Genomic DNA, 24,758 nt, shown 5'->3' on the forward strand with positions numbered 1-24,758 from the left:
AGGCTAGGCTATGAGTTTTTACCCCATTCTGTGGATGTAGACCATGTTTAAAAACAGATTTTTTTTTATGTGGATAATAAGAGAGGAACTAATTGTTGCTACCCATGGATTTACCTAGTTGAAAATCATGGAGGTAAGCAATGTTAAATCACATCTAAAACAGCTACACTATGCTAAGCTACAGATAACATAGGAAAAAGCAGAAGCTACCTCACCAGCTGACAGAAGTTAGCTAAACAGCTAACAGAAATGAGGTAACCAGCTAACCAGCTAGCTACAGTCTTCCTTATATCTGCCCTTTCCTGACTCTTTTGTGAGTTCAACCAATAAGGGGCAAAGAAAAATATGCGGCTATCCTAGACTGGCTCCTTTCCAAATGCCAACCAACAGTACATCTACTAGCAATGTGGGTCTGTATTTCAGCTTCCCAAGCTGCGTTTTCTTATGAATATTTTAGATAGGCTCTATGGAAAAAAAAAATCCACAAATAATTTGAAGTTGCATTCCACAAAAAAACAAATCTAAAATAAGGAAAACCCACAGAAACTGAACCGTGAAAAGACGGGGGAAGGTTGGTGGGCGAAAGGGAAGTGGGGTCCATGGCACTACATTTTCCCAGTTGAATAAACTCAATTTGGTTTAATTTAAAAGAAGGGCTCAGTCTACTGAGCTAACATCTTTACACTGTTTGACAGTAAATTAAATCCTTATTGATCAGCATATCGACAAGTTATTTCAACTCTGATTATTGCTAGCTTGGGTAAAACAGGATAAGGTTATAGTTACGCACTGGAACACACAAGCTACACAGATAAAGCCGGAAAACACTATGCATTCACATCCTCCATCACCTACGTTGTTATTGCGCGTTTCCACGGCAGGAAACTTCCTAACGATAAATTTAACAGCCGACTCCAGGTTCTTGTCAACAAGATAGGAGGGCTTGGCCTTCGGGTCGCCACATGCCTGCAAAGAAGAAAAAAAAGAAAAAGAGGTTGTGAGGAGAAACAAAAATATATCTACATACATGCAATATTTCAGACTGAAACAAAACAGCCTGTTTGCGCTTTGTTTCAGCTTTTCTGACATGCCTTTCCTTGTAAATCTGGCATGTTAGATCCAGTTATTCAACAGAAATGGTTTAGTGCTTGCAGTCAATCCTGGTTTATCCCACGCCAGAGTTTAAAGAAGAGTGTGGTGAAAGGATATGCTACCATTTACTAGATTTAGTCTTGTTTTGTTTTTTTTAACTAGATACTTCTGTGACTAGTGCATTTCCCATTTAGATTCACATGTCAGTAAAGACTCGCAGCTTAATGTTTATAAACTGGCTTTCATTTCTGGATAAACCAAGTTTAGCCTGAGCAAGTGCCTGAAGTCAGCAGTGGTTCTCAGCTATACGGCAGTTCATATTTAAGTAGTACTTTAATAATTGGGAAGAAATGTGTTTAAGAAAAAGCAGAAAAATAAATAAATCCAAAAGAATTAGCCATAAAAATGGTGAGAACCACTGAAGGAGCTCCAGAGGAGAGCGTTTCTGATTCAAAGTGTGTCTGAGTGGTTAATGCAACTATGTGACGGGTGGTGATATACAGACAGAGTTGACATGAAATAGGTGAGAAGCAATGTACAGAGAAGAAAAAAGTAAGTAAAAAGAAAGAAGTGGATTTTGTTTTAGTGCTCCATGTCATCTGTATCAAGATGAGCAGAATTTTTTGCAGAGCGGAAGCGTATCATTCATTCCTGTAGAAGTGTAGCAGTATTTGCTCGACCCAGGGGGAAGCAACAGCGTCCATGCATTATAGAGGTATTGTAGTATTGAATGATGAAAATATGGCACATGCATACACCCGAGACAGAGGCCGCCATCTTAATGTTTCTTACTGGATGAAGCCTGAAAATACTTATTTAGAAAAAAATTAAGCCAGTACACAAATTAAAGTGGAAAACTAAAACTACACCTGTGCTGACAGCTAAAAATACCCACAGCCCAGACACAAGACCACAATATGAGCCTGGACTTCAGTTCGTATTGCATCAGGTCACAGTTACAACACAAGTCATTATTAAAAACAAAAACAATCTAACCACAGATCACACAATTTTCCACTAGCTCCCTCAGCAATTTGCAATACAGGTTTGCACAAACAAACTGAAAAGTGCCTACTGAAAATAAAGCTTCTAATAATATTAGAATAAATACTGCACAGGAACAGATCTGGACGTAGGCAGGGGGACACTCATGGAAAATCAGTGTAAAAAAAAGAAGAAAAAAAAAAAGAAGAATGACAACAGAATTTGACTTTAAACCAACTAAAAATGCATCATTTTACATTTGGATGTTGTCATTGATCCATTTTAAAGCTAAAATGCTAGCAAGATTAGCTAAAGAATGTGTACTGTTATCTACAACACCTGAAACCAATCTTACATAACCTTTAAATGAAATTTAAAATGGTTAATAAAAATGTTTTAAATGCTGTTCATGTATCTCATGTAGCTAATTTATTGACAAATTGATGCATCCGAAGTGCACAAAGGAGCATTAAAGTAGATCCTTCCTGCATTGCTCCCAACAAACTCAAAGAGTCTTTAGATTCTGGATATAATAAGTATTCATTTTAAATAACATTTCTGCTGTTATTTGCAGAGTTTTTGGTTTTTATATACCTTGAATAGCCTACTGTCTTGACACAGAAATACACAAAAAAAATTTCAAACGAAGAATTAAACATTGACCAGTTGGGAGTAAAATTTGGGCGTTATAGCCACTGTTAAATGATCTAATGCTGTGAAAGCTTCAACAATGAATCTAAAATTTTAGTTTTATTGTGCGTCAACTGTGCTAGGCCTACTTCCTTTTAACAAGTTATCCATATCTGTGACATATTGGTACATGAATAAGCATATAGATATTGACTGGAGACAATTCCAAAAGCAGGAGGCAGGCAAAAGCGCAGGGCATTCTGGATAAATACAACCAAAACAAACGCGCAAGTCCAGCACTAGAACCAATCACTAAAATCTGATGGCACTAAATTTTTGTTTATATTTTGTGAAGAAGAAAGTTATGCTCAGCGTCTTTTTTCGTGTCATTTCCTTCAGTGGTTCTTGGTACAGCGCCAATACAGACGAACGGGGAACAGATTTTTCAACGGGTTTGGTTTGTTTGACACAGTGCAGTGTTAAAGCGAACCATGCCAACTCAAAATGGAGCAAATGTTGCAATTCTGGTCCACAATCCAACCAAATATACCAGAGTATGAGGTGTAAAAAAACCCTAAATGTTGGTGAGTTTCATATATAGTCCAAGGGGGAGGGCAGATTTCTCCTCAATCACCAAAAACAGTTTCCCTTGTTCTAAATACTTGTAATTATGAAACAATAGAAACCTAGGCTTAAAGGGAGGGAACAAGCCAAGGCTCAGTGATAAGTAGTTCACGCCACTGTTTCCAAATACATCTCAATCAGTCAGGAGCCAGATCAGGAAGGTGGCCACATATTTTTCTGAGCAGCTTCTAAGGTTTTACTTTGGTTGTTACATTTACCTATCCTGTGTTAATGTCTCAGAAATGCACTGAAATAAAAACAGCCCTCTTTCCAAACTTTGCTCATGCACTTTCAAACTCAGTGATAATCTTCAGTAGTGTTTGGACCAAATGAATGACCCACAGTGAATATTTTGACTTCCCTTGCAGCAACCACATGTGCAGCATCACCTGGAAGCAATTAATTTTAATAATGTGCTGTGATGACATCATCTGTTGTGTGAAACGCTGTTAACGAAATAATATTTTGACAGTTGCATTTCTGTAATACAGCAAAAAACCTCAAAAGTAGCTTATAGTCTAATAGCATGTAGCCACGTGAGACTTCCAACTGCTTCCATTCACTGTTAAACACAAACAGAAGATTACTCACCGACATAAAGGGAGTGCTGACACGCATGTAGAGTAGCAATGTTTATCAAATTTGGAGCAGAAACTATAAGCAACATTTTGTCAAAATGGAATTTATTTGAATGGCGGTGAACATGGAGACCAAGAGTGTCAATTTTTCAAATCTCAAGGTATGGTGCAAAGCCTCAATGAACTATCTTTTTTTTGTTGTTTACTTATAATAGTGCATGTGCAATCAAACTATATCACATAATAGTTTCTCAATTGATTTGACATAATTATGTAACAGATTTTGTTTCAGGAGTATAGGAGTCATTTAGTATTTAAATGGTGTGGCTGCAGCCATTAGTGCTAGTGAAAGCTGGAGTAATAAGTTAGCTAACTGAGTTTGAGTTAGGAGTGAAGAAATGGATGCAAAGAGGGTTGCAGTGAATGAAGGGACATGAGATGGGAGGAAGATAAAAAAAAGCATTATTGGATAAGAAAAAAAAATAAGGGGGCAGTTTCCTGGATACTAGAATGGATCTGATTCTGGCCTCTACCGTCAATTTAACACTCCAGGTACCAATTAACAGCCGAGGCTCTCAAGGGGTCCATACACCGACAGACACAGCAGAAAAGCCAGGAAAGACTTCATACATCTGAAAAGTAATTAAGTCTGCTAATTACTAGATGCGGTTTATGAGTCTGCCGCAAACCACTTCCTCCCTGAGGTGAATTCATTTTCGTCTGTCGTTTCTCACAGGACAGGACCTCTCATTTTCACTAAGTCAGATTAACCGCTGGAAAAGAAAAGAACAATAACAGCTCTGAAGAATGGACGGTCTCTTCTCATTAGAAACTCAACCACTTGAGAGGCATTACTCTACTTGTCCTAAGCCGAACTTTTTTTGAAATCAAATTTTGGAAAAGTAAAGGGGTTTTGCTTATGTTTTTATCAGCTTACTGTTTTGTAATCGTGTGTGAAAAAGTCTTGTCTTTCCAACCAACTACTTTTTTTTAATTATTATTATTATCTTTAGAGTAGAGTTACCTCAATGTCAAAAATAATAATCTCTCCATATCAATTTTGATAAATTTTCAGGACTTCATCTTTTATATTTCAAAACAAACATGGTCCAAACTGAGCCATCCATGCTTTCAAAGGCTGACACTGTGTTTGATTGAAAATTCAAACAAAAAATATTTAAAACTGACATTTTTATTTTCGGAGACCTACTGTTGTTTATTTCAATCTTGATCCTTTTATATTTGACATTTTTAATTCTTTGACCTTATTGTTTGACTTTTTATTCATCTACATTTTTCATATATATTTATAATCTTAGTGTCAAGTGTTTATTTTCCATTTTATGAAATATAAAAAAAATAATATTTTAGTTTGAAAAATAAGAATTAAGAATAATTGACTCATTGAAAATTTTTTCGCTGTATTTGGGAAGAAACGTTGGCTTCCAGGGAGGGAGGTCTTTGGGGTTTTTTTCCAACTTTGATTTCACAAAGAACCAAATAATTTTGAAAGTAAAGGGACTGAAAGATTTTTGTGTACCATGGTTAAATATGATACTGACTTTTACAGTTTAGAAAAAGCAATGAATTTCTGTTTTGCTGTTGTCCCTCTAAAATAACATTTTAATATGGTGCCAATTTTCCTTGTGTTTACATTTTGACTTCTCACCCCAGTGAGAAAGCAAAAGGCTAAAAGGTGGGTGTAAACCCGTCTACACTATAACGGTATAGGCTGGTTACCGGTATCAAGGTTTGCTGTAGTTTAAAAACAAAATAAATAATTTCAAAAGAATGCCATTACCCGCTTTCCTTGCCTAGTAAAATATGTATGGAACTTTAATATTATAACAAATAATCAATATGTAGTACTATTCTAGTAACAAAAGAAATTAATTGTTGCTTTATGCAACAAATTAAAGCAATTCAACGATATTTAAATACAATAAAAAATTTCCTATTTTTAATCAATGTTGTTACTCTCCTAATTGCACTGACTGAACAAATTAAAGTTGTGTTGTTTTTACATGTTTGACCAAGACTGTGAAGACTTTGGTGTATTTAAATGTGCTGTACTGGTGCAAAGCTATGAAATAAATTTCTAATTCAGTAGATTTACGTCTTTTATTTTTTTGTTTTTAAGAAAAGAAACGTTTCAGTCAATTCAGCACTGTTTTTCTATATCGGCTTGATATCGCCCAATACTAAACCTCAGACATCCGTATCAGAAGTGAAGAAAGTGAATCGGTGTATCCCTACTCCAAACCACAGTGAACATGAAGATTTCAAAATATACTTTTAGCAAAACATCCAGACCTTCATCTGGACGTTTGCTACAAATACAAGCAATTGTTTTTTTTTTTTTGTTTTTTTGCCATATACCAACGGATCTGTGTGCTTGAATACAGATTGGGTGTAAAATATACAGTATGAAAACGTCACAAGAAGTTATGATTAATACATTCTAGTAAGGGTGCATCGATTTATCTGTGCCAATTTCCTTAATTTTGGGAGATCGATGATTGACCCACACATGTGAAGCTGATCTTACCTACCTCAACAAAAACTCAACCACTGTCCTCTTTCTGCTCTCCTGTGAGAGAGGTTTGACTGACAGACCGGCCCACCAGGTCATGCCTGCATCTTTACAGTTTACAATAGTCACCCCCACTATTGCCAACTCGATTTTTTTACTATATTTGGCGACATTTCATACAAAAAAATCTGTATCGGCCAAAATTGGAATCGGCAGGTCAGGAATTTTAAAGATCAGTAATTGGAGATTGGCCAAAAAACTGCAATCAGCACACGGCTACATTCTTTTAGTAGCTTTGTGTTAGATTAACTCTGTTAAGGGTGGCACAATCAGTGCCCCACAAACAAACTGAAAAACATATCCATTCTAATGCATTTCTTTAGGACACCAGTCACACAAAAAAGTCTGATTTTTATCACTGAACTGGACACAATAAATGGTTTTAATCATAATTTCAAATCTATTGGTATTTACTGATGCTCTGAATAAATAGTGAGTAAATAGTAAAACAAAAAATTATGACAATACAGATAGTTTTGAGGAATTGAAACATCATCAATTCAATTCAAAAATATTTTATTAACCCCAAAGGAAAATTAAATCTTGTTGTAACTCATTAATTCTTCAAAGAGTTATTGAAGATGGTGAAGGCTGTTGGCAGGAAAGATGCAATTCATTGTGGCAACAATAAATCAAAATTCTTATCTTGACAAGAAATTATCACGATAAATTACGATGTGATAAATTTCTTACATTTAGGATAATATATTCCTATCTCACATAATCAAACTGAAATATTAGATATTTAGATAATCACATAAGATCTAACTGTCGGACACAACTTGAACTGAAATAGCTTACGCTGTCGAATAGGGCTGAAATAAAATATGTAAAAAAATGAGGAACAGAAAAGAATCGGCATCAGTGGACGATACACTTGACAGTGAATGGAGCTCAGGCCTTACTCTCAACATTACAGACTCAAACATGAAGAGGAGTGAGGTACGAAGGAGGGAACCAACAGATCAGTACGGGTAGCCAGGAGGACGTGGAGGGAAGGGAGAAAGAGGAGGCAGTAGAGGAAGGGTGAAAAGGGAGGAGGACGGGGTTTTATCAGTGGAAGGTGATAAATTGTGCAAACCTTCCAAACTTGTCCTTGCTGCATAGGAGAAGGGGGAAGCATTGGAACGGAGAGAAGAAGAGAAAAAAAAAATCAAAACAAAAAAGTCCACCTGAGCAAACTGCTTCATAACTATAGCAAGTCCACATACACACACACTTTTACAAACATAAAAAACACACAACAGAAGTTTAAAAAAATAAAAATAAAACACTGCTCTTTATACATCTGAGAACTTAAACAAGGATATCCCTTCCGGCAATCATTTTCAACATTGCGCATAAAAAAGAAAAGGAAAAAAAGACATGCTGTGCCAACATTTATCACATTAACACTTATGAAGCACACCGTCTTAAAAGTAACAGAGTGTATAATCCCCACCTACACACACAGACGGTGAAAATATCACATCCATGTTGAGGGTGTGGAAAGCCCTGAAATAATACGGCTGGCACTCCAGTCAGCAGCGGCAGCGTCTCACACCGGTAGGGAAAAACAACGTTGGGCACCTGTAGTGTTTCTACGTCACGACTGTCGCTTAGTAACTGATAAGGAAGTATTCTTGAATTTGAAGTGTCATGGTTTCATTATTGCAGATTTTAATCCCTTCTCCTTTAAGACGTAGTCCTCTGTAAAGGTTCTTGGTGTTAAAGAAAAACTGATTGAGGTGTATCTGAAGAATGTCATTTTACAAATTAGGTTCGGTCTTTTCAGTTCCATCTCTAGATGGCGTTGCAGGGTAAAAACTATTCACCCAAAGGTGTAGAACTAGGCATTTAGCTATTCTATATCTAATGAGAATAGCTAATGGCTTATAACAAAGTACAATTCAGGAGAAACTCCATTATAGAAAAGCTAAAAAATGTTTTAAAAAAGCCTAAAAATCTCTAAATTTTATTCTTTTCTCTCATTGGGCTAAGCTGGCCACTCCTGGTTAGTTAATGATTTCGACAAGAATGAAAACTACATCTGTTGAGGTTGATACCATGTTGTGGTATGGGTTTTGTCATTGACACATGGTGGGTTAGCATGGTAAAAACTACCCACTTGTTCTATGCTTTGCTTCGTGCAGAGGGTCTATTGAGAAATAATTGCTTGCTGAAGGAATGAACTCAAAGTTTTAACTGATTGGATCGGATTTTACCCAGTCACTAACACTTGGCTGTTAGCCAAAATACATCAGCTATGCTAAGCAGCTTACCAGAAATTGCATGCACTGTAAACAACTATTGTTTCTGACCCACTGCAAAAATTGCAGAGCAATAAAACGTCTTAAAATTTCCTCTTGGTCTGACTTTAATCTCTCAATATTTATAAGCGTGGTCAGCATGGACTGAACGGCCTCTTTCACTAATTCCGCTGCCATTGCTAAAACTACAACCCTACAATTCTAAAACAGCACAGAAAATCAATGTCTTCATTCATAACACCTCCTTGTATTTGTTGACTGGCCAGGCTAACATTCTACCAGAGAAATCTCAGACACAGCACTAAAGAAAGATGAGAGTCGAGGAGACTTGTGTGGCAGGTAATGGCCAAACTAATGGCAGGTATCAACGTCTTTGAAGGTTGCACTTTAGTGTTAGCTTCCATTAAATACTATGCTGATATAGCACTTTAGCATTAGCAAGGCTAATATTTACAATTAATGCGTTAGCATTAGCACAACTAATTTTTGAGTTAGTGGTCAAAATGACAAAAAAAAGGAATTACAAATACTCTCCATTTTTTGATCTCCATAAAAAAGATATAGGCAGCATGAATCTGTAATTGTTCTGTGTAGAATTATTAGGTTCAGATCAGATTTTATCAGTTTTAGTACTGTAGGTTATGAACATGAAAGGATCAAAACACAGTTCCCTCAAGTCTGAACTGGAAGTGATCTGGACCCTCTTAATAGGTAAGCGCATGCGCAATGGATAGCGGACCCATAGCTTTGAGACCAACAAAAAGAAAATATGTGGACAGTCTTCACCAATGTGCAAAAGTAAGATGCATAAACAAAATTGTTGCCGTCGGGATTGACGTGGATGTGACGGAGAATGGAAACAAGTCAGACGATATCAACAAGCTGCCGCCGATCTACTAGGATATAGTTAACTACCTAGTGAGCAACACGAGTGCATACAACATGAAGGAACTTTGCAGCCTGAAATCTATCGACTCACAATCAATGTTTCAACAGATTTGTAAAAGACGTACGAACTCTTCATGTGAATAATAAGGTTCTGATGACTGGCAGAGTAAGGACATATAGCAACATACACTATAGGCTACTTGTCCATCTTAGCTAGTTCAGCAGTATTACAGTAAAGATCACTGATATTTAATCAACCCACCTCTGTGTAATACTAAGATAATCAAAAATTGTGATCAAGTAATAGTTGTAATGCACTTATATTGTTTGTAAGTTAGATAGGAACAAGGCAAGAGTTAGTTCTAAGCTTGTGGTCTATTTATTGTTGTCATTGCAACTCCATAACAAATGCCTGCCAAAGATGGCTATCAGCTACAAAGTTCATGGAAATGTGATGTCAAATGAGAACTATGTATTCTGGATTTTTTGTTCAATGTTGATAGTAAGCTTCTATCATAGCGGTAGGGGCTAATTAGCGTTCATGATTTTTTTTTTTGTATCATGTCTCAGAGTGTCAACCTTTTCTCTTTTGTTTTAACTGAAAATGGTCCCACCCAACAGATTAAACAGTGGGGAAAATGTCTTTATCACTTTTCTAAAACAGCTGTCTGTTAAGTCTTTATTAGTTGATGTTCCCACAGTGGAACTTGTATTGTTTTTATTGTTTTATGACATCAACAGTGTTGCTAATATTTGTTATTTACTGTAAAGTGTTTTACTTGATCTTCCTATCTTCCCTGCCTGGTCGTTCTTGTAAATATGAATTTGTTCTTAAATAAAGATTAAAAATAAAAAATACTCAAGAGCTACTTCCTTTCTTATTTCAAAATAGGAGTCTTAAGCTTATGTAAGGCATTTATGGTTCTGCTGTGAAGCAAATACCAAACTAAGAAGATTGCTTGCTCACCCATCCAAATCACTGGAATCAGGTGTTCCGATCACGTCCATGGCCACAGGTGTATAAAATGAAGCACTTAGTCATGCAGACTGTTTTTACAAACATTTGTAAAAGAATGGGTCGCTCTGAGGAGCTCAGTGAATTCCAGTGTGGAACTGTGATAGGATGACATCTGCGCAACAAATCCAGTCATGAAATGTTTTTGTTCCTAAATATTCCACAGTCAGCTGTCATATTAGAAAATGGAAGTGTTTGGTAACGACAGCAACGTAAGCTGATAGAGCGTATTCAGCAGATGCTGAAGCGCATAGTGTGAAGAGGTCGGCAACTTTCTGAAGAGTCTGAAGACTTTATGTGGCTTTCAGATTCACTCAAGAACAGTACATAGAGCTTCATGGAATGGGTTCTCCATGATGGAGCAGCTGCATCCAACCCATACATCACCAAGTGCAGTGCAAAGCTTCAGATGCAGTGGTGTGAAGCATGTTGCCACTGGACACTAGAGCAGTGGAGGCGCGTTCTCTGGAATGACAAATCAAGCTTCTCCGTCCAGCAATCCAATGAGTCTGAGTTTGGCGATTGCCAGGACAACGGTACTTGTCTGACTGCATTGTGCCAAGTGTAAAGTTTGGTGAAGGGAGAAATATGGTGAGGGGTTGTTTTTCAGAAGCTGGGCTTGGCCCCTTAGTTCCAGTGAAAGTTGAATGCTTCAACTGGCATTAATGGGATACATACGAATATGCACTCTTGGTAGTTTTAAGCCGTGAAGCCCAAGGAGAGGATTCTGGTACAACAGACAGAGGAGTAAGGCATTCTCCTTCTTATCCAAGACTATCAGCATCTTTTACTAAACAATTTTGTCTCAAGAGCAGTGAAATGGTCTGACAGTAGAGGGGTAATCACTATCAGCACAACGTTTGGGACAAATACGTTGAAACAGAACATTACAATGACATGTCCAGGCATTATAAGTTTGCACAACACGTTCATGGGTATTGTTGATGCTCTTGACGCATTGATGGCTGATTATCATATGTGGCTGAGCCCAAAAAGTACTATCGAACGGTTCTTTTTCCATTTCGTAGGGAAGTCAGGGTTTCCCCCAGCGTATTATAAGCCTGGCAGGCCACTAGGCTTTACTTGTGCCCTCACCAGGCTGAGCATTGCTTATTTATTTAAGTCTTTATAAAACTTGAATTTTTTAAGACTTATAGTTGGTGTTCAGGTATTAATCTTCCAATTTTTCAATAATACATAATTATGAAGTGATATTTTAAAAATTTCCTGTCAATTTAAAAAAAAAAATTTAACTCAAAAACATGACGGGCTGTTTTTGAGTTAAAAAAAACAGTCCGTCTTTTTTTAGACGGGCTGGGTGCGGGCTGGGTGCCAACCACTGGGTGCTAGAGCACCCAGTGGTTGGGTGCTCATAATATCAGCAGCCAAGTGCATCTTCATGCAAAGCAAGAACATAACAACCAAGAGTTCCAACTAAGTCCACACGTTTCCATTGACCACATTAATGTTCAAATTGATATCTCGAAAATAAATTTGCATAATAAAAACACTGTAATTTTGAAAAAAAATTGTGTTTTTGATAAAGTTTTGGTGCTAAAATGAGGTGGTTTTTTTGGCTGTACCGAAATGGGTTTATATCACAAACACTTTTTTCGCATCAAGAGTCACTTGATCAGCAACCAGATTTTTTCACTGGCGGAAACGACAAAGAAGATGACAGGAAGTAGTTGGAGGATGAAGGCACGGAATGTTTATTAATGACTCTGCGTGAACAAACTTATTCACTTGTGATTTTAATTGCGCATATTATTTGATGGAAACATAGCAATTACGAAATTGTGATTTGTTTTTTTTACTTTTTATTACATTACCAGAAAACAGACACTGTTTTGCATACATTTGTAATGTAAACACAACTACTTTAACAATTGTCCTATTGTGAAAAATGGGGCTGGGAAGGAAGTTTCTAAAGCAAAACTCTTTTAGCATTTCTGGCTGCATTTGAAATGCAGATATAGGTAAAAAAAAATTACAAAATGTTAATTTGTTTAAATATTTTTTACAGTATTCCTGTTCTGAATGAGGATATTAATAAAGGCCCTGGATTTTTTTGCTGTTTAATGAACTTTCAATGTTGCCAGTGGTGCAAATCACGAAGAGGACGACAGGAAGTAATTGAAAGATCATGGCGCGGCATGTTTTCTTAATGACGTATCACGTGAACAAACTTATTCACAAGATTTTAAATGCATTTCTTATTTAATGGAAACAATACTGTTGCAAAATTGTGTTTTTTCAACATTAGCAGAATACTGAAAGTTTTGAGCAAATTTGTAATAGAAACACAGTTAGTGAGATGCTTCTTATACATAATCAGTATAACATCTAACCTTCAGGGATATCTCAGTGGTTTCTTGCATCAGAATTCACAACACAGAATCCAATAAGATCAAAATCTGAAATTTGACTCCCATAATTCTCAGCCAGTCCTTGGTGAATTTACTAGTATATTTTAGGTCACTCACATTGAAAAGTAAACTTCTGCTTCAACTCAAATTTATTTATTCTCTTTACAGGTGATCTCATATTTTCACTATCCACTCTCTGCTCTAATGTCTGTCCAACTAGCAGAGACCTACATTAGATCATTTGTTTTTGTTGTTTATTTTGTTAAACGCGACCTGCCCAGCAGTGTCTTATTCCATACAAACTAAGGTCACATTTGAAAAGATCATATACACATCAGATTTAACACCACATATCCAAGTGACCTGGGTCGCATCAAAAAATCTGATCCATGTTGACTGTCATGAAAAGATCAGATACACACAAAAAAAGAAAAAAATTGGAATTGGGTCACTTCATACTGCAGTGTGAACGTAGCCTTAGTGTCAAAGAGGAGGCCAACAGATTCACAGTCAAAAGTGGAGCGTTACAGCTAGACTTTAATAAAGGCAGGGGAAGATAAAACAGTACAAGTCAAAACGGCATGTAAACAGAACCAGGGCTGAAGGACAAAAATTAAACAAACAAAACTTTGGCCAAATTTCAATAAAGTCAAATATGAAAAAAAATAAATAAATTAAAGATAGGATGATACTGATGCAAACAAAGGATACTACAGTTGTGTTCTTATATGTTTTTTTTTAGGTTTTATGGGCTCTAGTTGCCTTTATTTGATAGTTAATTGACAGGAAAGTGGGAAATGAGAGAAGGGGAAGACATGCGGCAAAGGTCGCCAGGTCAGGAATCGAACCTGCGATGGCCACGTCGAGGACTAAGGCCTCCATATGTGGGTTGTGCTTAACCCCTGCACCACCACAGCAAACCAATGTGTTCTTATATGTTAATATATCTCTAAGTGAGCACTCTCCCAAATGTAGAAATCAAATAAAATTGCTTTTGAATTATTTTTAAACATTAGATGAGTAAATCCAAATGGCAGCTGATTAAATAGATTATTGTTCCAGTTTTTAATTTCTGCTTTTGGGATGTAGTTAAACATTCAAAGTTGTTTTTATACAGCTGAAGGAAAATGTGATCAAAAGTTCAGAAGAGAAAAAAAATATTCAGAGGACTTGTGATTTGTCAGGTCAGGATAGATATGAAGATGATGACTCAGAGAGAGAGAAAAGGAGGAAGGGAGGACAGGAAAGGAAGGGTGTAATCAAAGGCTGAATCTAGATGTCTGATTGCTCACACTGTCTTATAACGCTCTCCATGCATTAAAAAAAAAACATTTCTATACAGAACAATTTTTTAGGACTTTTCCCAAAAAGATTACAAATTCTATACTTTTGGTGGAAATGAAAACAGAAACAGGTCTGATGTGTGACAAACTGTGAAGTTGTGAAACAGTATGAGCTTTCAGATTGTTGAACTTCCACTCTGTACTCCCAGAAACTATCAGACATGACTGGCCTCTTTCTCTTCCAGTGTATCATACAAACCCACCCACATACAGGCAGACCTCCCAAACAGACCGACCACTCTCTCACACACCAACCACAACACAAAAACAGAGTGAAAAGATCTACACTTTAGTAATGGCACTGTTTTATTTTAGTGTAAGCAAGATATAAGTTAGTTAGGCCTCATAAGGAAATATTTTTGAAAAAATCTCCATGAATGTACCAGAATAACACAAACTATTGGACTGTAGCTCATACAAATTACATATTTTTGCTGAAAATTAGTTTGTTTCATCACTAAACGCTGGGAAATAACTTGATCAGAAGCTGGGTCATTTTATCTTTTTGTACTTTTGTCGCTTTTGTCATTTTAAATCCAACTTTTTAGAGTATGAAATGCAGTCATCTACCCGAAATAGCTTGTATTGGCTTCTCAAGTTGATGATCAAAAGTGATTTCACATCAAGATAATCTGGGGCGTAGTCACTGTGGCAACCAAACATTTGGTTTTGTTCATAATAACCCTAAACTTTTGAAAGTGGACCAAACCAACTTGAAATAATGTCATCCAATTACAATTGTTGCATGTTTTGGGTGCAATTACACAAAGATGCCCTGAATGACTGAGTATGGCAATTCATTTTAATATTGAATAAAAAACAAACAAACAAAAAAAACAAACATAATAGTAATGGTGGTACTTTTCTCCAATGTGAAGTAAGATATATTTGCATACATCTAAAATGGGAATGTTTCCTGTTAATACAACAACTCTTTGAAGAAACTTGAATTAATTTGCGTTGCAACAACATTTATGTTCCCTGTGGGACCAATTAAGAATTTCTGAATTTTAATTAAATTAAGAAATAATTTGCCTCTATCTACAAGGATTTAATGTTATTCTGGGTATCTAAAATGTTCATTTTTGTAAAGAAGAATTAACTTAAAGAAATTTGGTTATTAAATATTAAACATAATCTTGTTCTGGGGAAACAAAATTGTGGTCCATTAAATTTGGCCCAAACCATTTTGGAGTGAAAGCACTCTTAACTTCGCATTTTTAGCAGCACATTACACACTTCCAGATCAAATTGTGGGAATTTTAAGGGTTTAATGTAATTTTCTATAATCTGTTTACTGTAACAACATTATGTTTGGCAATGCTAATAAATGATCAATTATATTTGTCAGAAGAAGGACCATCAGAGGGTGCATCTAAATTCAGGGGCTGTTTCCTTCAAAGGTCTATTACATCAGTGTTTCCCAACCTGGTCATCAAGGCACACTGACCAGCATGTTAACTATCTGCCTGCTTTAATGCTCCTGATTCAGGTAATTGCAGTTCAGCAAATGCCTGTAAATCATCCATCAATTGAATGAGCTGGGCTGAAGCAAGTAAACACCTAAAAGATGCAGGGCAGTGTGCCTTGAGGACCAAGGTTGGGGAAACACTGGCTTGTCAAAGCGAAGACTCTTCCAAATGCATCCTTCTTGTCCAGAAATGGAGGGACAGGTCCAGCCTATTCCAGCACAAATTTATGATCTTAACACAGTAATAAAGGCACAGCTGCTGATACTTTGGTTGCTCATGAACCATCTCTTATATTTCATAAGAGTCTAGTATAGAAACAGTTAAAGAAGGATAGAAGATAAAGTCTATCATGACAAATTACATTTGAACAAATTGTGGGATATAGGCATTTTGTTTTTTTGCAAATATTTATCTCCATAATTTACCCAAATGTTCAACTTTCAGGAGTAATTAATTGGTATGCAACAGTTAGGTAGAAAATATGTTGCTTAAAAGTATGAAATGGAGTCAGGTTGGGGCAAAACGGCAATGCTTGGGTGTAACATGGGGGCAAAAACTAACAAAGGGGCAAAATGACTCATTTCCATTAGCCCTAGGGATTAGACATTATTAAGGCTGCACGCTTATATTTTTGTTGAAACATTGAGATATTAATATTGATCTTGATCAACCTGACAACAATGCCTCCATCACTTTCCAGAATCTCATAAAGCAAAAAAATAAAATAAAAAAGGGTATATAGGGGTGTTAGAGTCTATCTGACTGACTAAATAAATAAATCACTGAGAAGCAATGAATATGTATATATGGAACTTTGAATAATAATACCCTGCCAAATATTGCATCCAATCAGTACTTTGAAAACTGGGATGTTGTGTAAAATTGAAATTGCAATGACAATTTAAATACAGTATACAAAACTTCTAATGCATTGATGCCTAAAGGCTTGAAAATCAAATGAAACAAATAAAAATCCTAAAAAGTTTTGAACCTTTTTGTTGTAATTTGTCAAAAACTGATCAACGTGGGATGTTTTTCTGTCTCGCCTCCAATGCATTAAGTACACATTAAGTTCATAATAGTAGACATATATAACACAATCACAGTTTATTTTTGGAACTGGTGTGTTAAATTAACTTTCTGCAACCTAACGGGTTAGAAAATAGTATTTTTTTATATTGCAAATAAACTTATGAGATAAGCCACACACCTGCCTCACACTGGCTTTAACAATAAGACCGGCTTGATTTTTTTCTTTTTTAAATATACATGCTTAATATTTAATTGCTTCTATACAAACAAAATAACAAATAAGCAATGAGTCTGAATTCTGAACATTTCAATAGTTTTTTTTATCATTAACTAAGAACTTAAAATAACAGACTACAATTCAAACAAAATACAGAGTTACAGAGTTCTTGTATTTTGCAAAACTGTTTTACTTAAAAATCGAGTAATTTCAAATTAGTAAAGGTTTAACCTATAAAAACCCCCAGCTTGAACAGGAAGCACTGGTGCAATTTCAAAGTTGAATTAATGTGTAGTTGCTTTTTGAATTTTTAACAGTTCTGCAGTTCAGATATCATTATGTGAATCAATAGGCCAGACATCCTCATGAAGCCCTTTCTTTTTAGATTTACTGCAAACCAGATTAATGCTAGAAACAAATACTGATAACAAAATAGAATTTCTTCACTTTCAGAGGGATTTTAAGAACCCCAAAGAAACTGTAGAATTAAAAAATATAATACAATTGAATCTAATTCTAATCTAGCATTGGTGAAAAAAATCTGTCTGGTGGGTCAAACCTATTGCATCTCAGGCCTTGATGCATTGCCTTACTATGAACTCAGGATCTTAAACTTCACCAAATAAAAAAGAAACATACACTGTTAGAAATCCATACCTTCACCAATATATATAAAAAGCATATTTATTTAAATGTATCATTGTTAAAATGAGCAGAGAACTTTGGAGAACAAAACGGAGTCTATTAAAAACCTAAAGTTAAGAAATATAAATTGTACATTTGTAACTGAAAATAAGCATTGCGATGTTTTCATTTTCCTATTTCTTTCATTTTTGTGGCAAGCTAAGTATTGCTAGCTGCAAGTTCAATCAGGGGGCCGGGGTGAGGGAAGCAGCCAGGTTCTTTATTTTCAGCCTCCCAGGTCAGAAGTGTCATGCGGACAGCGGGGGTGTCTGTATCTGAGAGTTTTGGTGCTTCGTGGTCGGGGTTTCGGTGGAGCAGAGACGACGCCCCGACTGCTGGATTAGCCAGGAGCCGCCGCCATTACTAGTCGACGCTAGCTAGCTAGCTGTTAGCACCAACGAAGGCCTTCAGGTTTGACGAGAGCGCTCGTTTCACTTTTATTTGTAGCTTCTCATAGGTTGGGGTTGAAGAAATGTTCACAGTAACTGTTCATGTTTGATTTTATTTCGAGCAAAAAACCAGTTTAAATCTGAAAACCGGTGTACAACTTTTACCGCAAGCTAACGCGACGGCTTGTGCTAGCAGTACCCACAACCAGGGATGCTGGGAGGGGATATTAAGGAATATTAAGGTCCATAAATGGCAGTATGCCATTCTTTTTCGAATAAATAACACCATTAGAAAGTATTTGTGATACATTTATGCAACTACAGTTCCATGGAAAGTGATAAATCAACTGATATTTGTTTCGTATTTTGCTAGGGCTAACAGTGACACAGTTTGGGGATTCAGGTGAAGACCATTTAATTTCTCAGTTCACATAATTCTGGCTAAAATTGGGACACGTCTGTGTATGTGTGTGCGAACCTTTTTGATATTGTAAACACGAGTCAACATCCCGATGCCTCTGTCGTTGAGGATGGTGAGTTTTTCTGCCAGTTTCTGCTGGCTGGGCTGCATCACTCCCCGAGACATCTTCTCGCTTTATATCTCCAACCCCGATCCAGAAAAAAATATGGGAAATATCCGCAGCTTCTGGTTCCAAAAATGATTGAAAAATAGAAACTGTGATTTCTGTAGTGTTTAGATTTCGCCCATGTTCAGATAGGTTTTAGGGACAGCAGCTTCCTGTACTCCACCCCTCTGTCTCCCTGTCTGTTTTTTTTTTTTTTTCGGTCACAGGGATGAGGAGTTGTCCTGGTTTTTACAACGAGACTGGTTTGTGGTGCGTTCAAATACCGTCGTAACGTTCGGTTTAGCGTCATGTCGTTTGAATTTTAAAAGCAAGCGTTTAATATTTACATCGAACGGAGGAGTTATTTTTTCTCTCAAGGTTCAGATTAATCAATGTGCCAAAAACACAGAATATACACAAAGTAATCCAATTTATATTTTAAGAACTGACACAAAACATTTTGAAGCATTAAAAACGAGGTGGCAATGAATATACACAATGTAAAATATCCGCATAGAGAAATATTGGTCAAAGTTACACATGTAATGTAAATATCTGCCCAGATATTTAAAAAGTAAACAGTATTGTGGTACAACTTGAAAGATACACAAAATTGTCTGAATTTCTAATCAGTGGCTTTCTATGGATATTATTTTTGTAGACAAAATTTAATAGACCTATGAAATTACAAAGGAGCTGATTTAATACATAATAACAATAATAATATTGTGTAGGCACTTTACTGAAAAAGTGTGAAATTTTGTAGATATTTTGTAGCAAATTCTACTGTGTATGGATGTGTATACACTGGAGAGAATAAGTGATACGTTTCCCTACTTCTAAAAAGTTGAGAGGTCTGTAATTTTCATGATAGATATACCTCAACTCTGAGAGACAGAATCTTAAAGCAAATCCAGTAAATTACATTGTAATTATTATTTCTGGATAATTTAATTAATTTGCAGTTTATTGCCTTTGAAACAATAGGGAAGTATATCTTAATATTTGGTAGAAAAATCTGTTCCACAGGTCGAATGTTACCTGTAGTTCTTTTCTGGATTATGTTAGATTCTGTCTCTCACAGTTGAGATGGAGCTATGATGAAAATTACAGACCTCTCCATTGTTTGGAAGGAAGCAAAGTTGAAAAAACATGGTGGACCATCAAATACTTTTTATTTACCTCAGTGTATTTGACCCTGCAAGTATCATTTTATCCATGTGTTGATTAAAGAAAAACCTCAATGAATTCAAACTGGAACAGCAAAGTTTCATTTTTAAAATTCATTAAAGTTGCATGTTCAAAAAAAGAACAGTTCAAATTAATCAATAAAGGGGTTAATAACAAGTTACAAAAGTAAAAGAGAAAATATTTTCTTCTAAATGTTCTACTGAATACCTGGAAGGTAGATTTGACAAGAATAACATTTTATTTTTGTCCTTGACTGCATCACATTGTCAATTCAGCTTCCTGCTGTTCTGTTAGACTCATTTGAGCTCCCCGTCACACACACACACACACACACACACACACACACACACACACATGCACACACGCACGCACACTTTCTGCTGCTTTAAGTTTATTTGCTGAACTAAGATNCACACACACACACACACACACACACACACACACACACACACACATGCACACTTTCTGCTGCTTTAAGTTTATTTGCTGAACTAAGATCTTTACATAATGCTGATCTGATTCTGTGTGAAATTTTTCTAAAAATGAGCAATTGCAGTAAAATGCCGTTATCTGAAAAAATACTAAAAGATCAAACCTACCTCCCTACCAAACTAACTAACTACTTAGTTAGTTAGTTAACTAATTTTCATGTACTGAGCCTTTCATGTCGATACATGAAATGTTCATGTAACGACATGAGCTACAAGACATTTTTTCTTTTTTTTTTCACTTATTTCAAACCACATTTTCTGGGACAAAGCAGCTTCTTGAACAGGGTGATGACAAGTTTAGAGGGTTATCATAGTAACTTTACCATATGTAAACTTCTGGCTTCTCTCAACAAGAATACTTGTCTCTGTCTGCTACTGACAACTTTACTTCCATGTTGCTTTTATAGATGTACATAATGTCCTTTGTAAATCTAAAGCTAGGTTAATAGTTGACACATTATGGATTGCCATACCTGCTCATTGGGCTCGCGTGCTCTCGCAGCTCTTGGTTGTGTGCCTCTGAATTTTTATAACTCATGCCACCTTTCACACAAACTGAAGGTGCAGGTAACCCTTTTAGAAAACGGTAAACCCTCTATGAAGGCTTATTTTTATGGAGATGCGGCTACAACGTACGGGTTAACAATAAGCACCATGCTGCTGTCTTGACTCACGCACTCAACGCAAACTTTCAAAAGCGTGACTAATGTCTTAATGTTTAGTCTTAATGTTTCTTCTGCTTTCACCTGCATCCTGTAGGGCCTGGGGCAATGCATTCACTGGCTCAGGAAATTCAGGGCTTCTCCAAAAACCGCCTGAAGAAGCAGTCCACGCGTGTCACCACGGTGACGGGCAGGACGTTGCTGGAAAAGAGGAGTGATGGAGCAGAGGGTGAAGTGGAGCAGGTGGAGGAGCTGGAAGAGGAAGGCGGGTGTGGATTTGTAGAAGATACTAGCCTTGATCTACAAGTTGGGGTAGTCAGACCCTTCCTGCTGCTCGGTAACAGTTTTCATTATTTTGCTGTTTTATAATGTAAAATGTTCTGATGGGGAAAAAATGTGGTAATGAAAAAAACTGTGATTAACTAGATAAACTAGAAAAGTTTTGGGGTGGTTGTTTATTATATAATCAGTTTCTAAAGTCAGAAAGCAGGTTTAGCTGAAAAACAACAATTGCAGTAAAATGCAATTTTACTGCAATTCCATTATCTAGTAAAAGAGACTAGACAAAGGAAACACGGAATAGACTAAAAAGTAACATAAATTGTAGATAAATTTATCAAACATGTTAGACCTCCAAAAAGAGGAGAGATGAAGAGAAACAGTTTTAATTGTTTCACATTTCAGACGCTAACCTTTAAAGGTCACGATCAAGAATATAACATAAAACGATTCTCATAAATAGTATGTGCCTGTTCGACTTGCACCGAGTTTCGATAATTTTTAATATTTTTAGTTGATAAAAAAGTAAAGTGTCTTGCAATAAAAACAAAAAACATTAAATACAACCCTAATAAATGTTCATAATTTGAGGGCTCATTTAGTCTTCTTTTGATTTCTTTTTTCTTCATTTTTGTGCATTGACTTTGGTAACAAGGGGACCCCTACCTAGTCATGTCTGCGGTTAATAGTCACTCCACTGTTGCCAACTTAGCAACTTTCTCACTATATTTAAACCAGTAAGGACCTAAATTGGAATAGGTAATTCAGGCTTTAACTTTAAAAATTGGTGCTCAGCCAAAAAATTGCAATATGTGACCCCTAAGTGGCGCCTATTTTGCTGCTGAAAATGTGTTTCATAAAGTCTCATCTGCTGATGTGGCCCTGCCACCCAATGTGATTCGACTAACACGCCACACATTTAGCATGTCTACAAATAAACACTTTGCATGCTAGGAAGGCCTCATAGTTGCTCTTGAGATTTAATGATACACTTGATCTTCTGTCTCAAAGACCACAAAGGTAATTGTTTCTGTATTAAATAAATATATATTCCTAACGACAAATAAATCAATGTTATTAACTTTAAATTCATCTCAGGGAGAACGGTGACCCATCCCGCTTGCTGAAGGACGCAGGTTGCTGTCTCCACGTCAGCATCTGTCCGTCCGTCCACTCTGAAGTGTCCCTGAGCTCAGCGCTGAATCCCCAACCAGCTCTGGAGGGCTGCTCATTTCTGTTGCAAATACTTGACCTCGCAGCAAGAATCAGAACAAATTCCTCAGCAGGGATTAATAAAAAAAAAAGATCTCCGTTTGGCTCATAGAGGTGACTCATACCGTTGTTATAACGTGGTGGAAAAATGTTCACTTTGTAGAATTTGGGCGACATTTACTATCAGTATATTTCACTTCCGATACTGATATCTGAGCTTTACTGTCAGCAGATACCGATCCGATACAGAAAAACAGTATTGAAGTCACTTGAAACGTTTCTTTTTTTAAAAAACAGACATAAATGTGCTGAATTACACATTTTTTGATAACGGCATCAGTACAGTACTCTTTAATACACCAACAGCTTCACAAGCTTGATCCAACATGTAAAAACAACATAACTTTAATTTGTTCAGTCAGTGTATAAGAGGTTTAACAGCCAATGTAAAATAATTAATAAAGAAACTGTAACCGACTAAAACAATAGTTTGACTACCTTTATCAAACATATAGAAAATAAACTGCAGCAAACCTTCTTTCATATGGTTCAGAAGGTACAATTGGAAATTCTATATATAATGTGCAATAAATAGTAAAGCTTCTGAATCACTGGGTGTGTTTTTCACACACACCTTTTCAATCATGGCTTCATCTCAACTTACTTTTATAATTAAAGGCAATGCAGAAAATTTTGTTTTGTGCATTTGAGATTAGACTTTAATAAATTTAGAATCTGGTTGTGAAAGTTTAAAATAAAAATTATATCCCTTCCTTCCTTTCTCTCTGTCCTTTTGTCTTTCCAGTGACTGTTCATCTTGGATTCCTGCCCTTAAGTCGATCAAATGTTATTTACTGCAGTTTTCATTTGAAAAGTTTCAGGCAGAATCAGCATTCTTAAAGAAATTAAAATTGAGCCCAAACATAGTTTTTGAGCTTCTCAAGCTCAATAACAATGAAAATGGAAAAAAAGTTACGGCTATCGGTATTCTGCTGTTTAGAAGAATTAAAATCCTGCTCACATCTGTTCACAGATATGTCATTTTAAATATTTTCTTTCTCCACTGGTGACACATAGCTGGCTTATTTCCCCACACTCACTTTCTATCACTTGGATTTAGATTTACTTCCCAACGCCACGAGTCTGGCATTATGTCAAAGTGTCTTGGCTTATGCAGAGAGTGCAAATGTTGCACTTTGAAGACGTAAGCTGCCGCAGAGAATCCATGCAGGAGACCTGGAGGAGCTCCCTCCATCACACTCTGCTTCCTGCCCATACATCTCCTTCTAGCTCCACCATTCTCAACCACTGCTGGTGTTGTCATGATGAGCCGTTTGACAAATGGAGGAAGACTCTTTTTTTCTATTTAGCTGTCAGGGATTTTCTGCCTTCCTCAGCTGAAATAGTCACTCATTTACCTCTCCTCACTTTCTCCTTTCCTCTACGACCTTCTTCTTCAGCTGTGTTCAGGCATCATCATGACAATGCCTCCACTCAGTCTTTTCAGGAAAAATCATGAATGTGCCGGCACGCAGTCGTAGATAGTACTGAATGTTTATCGCAGCAGTTCTCTATAAGCCACGACTGGTGTAACTACAAATAATTTGATTTCTAACCCCTTTTTTTTTTCCCCTTCTCAGGCTTTAAGCTATTTCACTGTTGGTTTCTGCTGACTGATATCTTCCCTGTTTGCAGCTGCAGCTGTTCAGAAAGGATTTTGTGTCTGGATGTTTTCCACTAAGGGATAATGTTGCTGATACTCTGCAGTTTTTGCTTTCCAACTAATTTTTTTGCAACATTTCCCTAAAAGTGAAAATTCATGTAGTCTTTTAAAGTCAACAGACACTTGTTAACATTCCAGGTTTTTGTGATAAATGAGTCCAAGATGTGTTGCCCTGCGACAGACTGGCGACCTGTCCAGGGTGACCCCGCCTCTTGCCTGGAACGTTAGCTGGAGAGGCACCAGCAGCCGTCCCGACCCCACTAAGGGACAAGGGTGTAGAGAAAATGGATGGATGGATGGATGGATGGATGGATGGATGGATGGATGGATGGATGAATGAATGAATGAATGAATGAATGAATGAATGAATGAATGAATGAATGGATGGATGGATGGATGGATGGATGGATGGACAATTGCAAAACTTCTTCCACACACAATACAGCATTTATGTTGTAAAATTGAACTAAAACCA

The 24,758-nt window shown here is 36.5% G+C and overlaps 2 protein-coding genes across 7 annotated transcripts in view; one reads left to right on the top strand and one right to left on the bottom strand.

The window, feature by feature from the left end:
• Window positions 1–18,976, bottom strand: part of nckap1 (NCK-associated protein 1) — a 54,022-nt gene extending 35,046 nt beyond the window's left edge. For 3 of the 5 annotated variants that reach the window (XM_007572169.2, XM_007572168.2, XM_016681840.1), the window contains exons 1-2: window positions 18,638–18,976; window positions 856–966 (exon numbers count right to left, since the gene is read on the bottom strand). In XM_007572169.2, the coding sequence (XP_007572231.1) occupies window positions 856–966; window positions 18,638–18,745 (219 nt within the window). In that variant the 5' untranslated portion in view covers window positions 18,746–18,976. Of the gene's footprint in view, window positions 1–855; window positions 967–7,582; window positions 7,601–18,637 lie in introns of all 5 variants that reach the window. The other 2 variants (XM_016681841.1, XM_016681839.1) reach the window with 1 other exon arrangement.
• LOC103151897 (dual specificity protein phosphatase 19-like) overlaps window positions 17,915–24,758 on the top strand; it is a 20,628-nt gene continuing 13,784 nt past the window's right edge. Inside the window, exons 1-3 of one of the 2 annotated variants that reach the window (XM_007572167.2) lie at window positions 17,915–18,181; window positions 18,953–18,995; window positions 21,167–21,406. In XM_007572167.2, coding sequence (XP_007572229.1) covers window positions 21,178–21,406 — 229 coding nt within the window. In that variant the 5' untranslated portion in view covers window positions 17,915–18,181; window positions 18,953–18,995; window positions 21,167–21,177. The remainder of the gene's footprint in view (window positions 18,182–18,952; window positions 18,996–21,166; window positions 21,407–24,758) is intronic. The other variant, XM_007572166.2, reaches the window with a different exon arrangement.

Source organism: Poecilia formosa, unplaced genomic scaffold (assembly GCF_000485575.1).
Source record: "Poecilia formosa unplaced genomic scaffold, Poecilia_formosa-5.1.2 Scaffold296, whole genome shotgun sequence".
NCBI lineage: Eukaryota > Metazoa > Chordata > Actinopteri > Cyprinodontiformes > Poeciliidae > Poecilia > Poecilia formosa.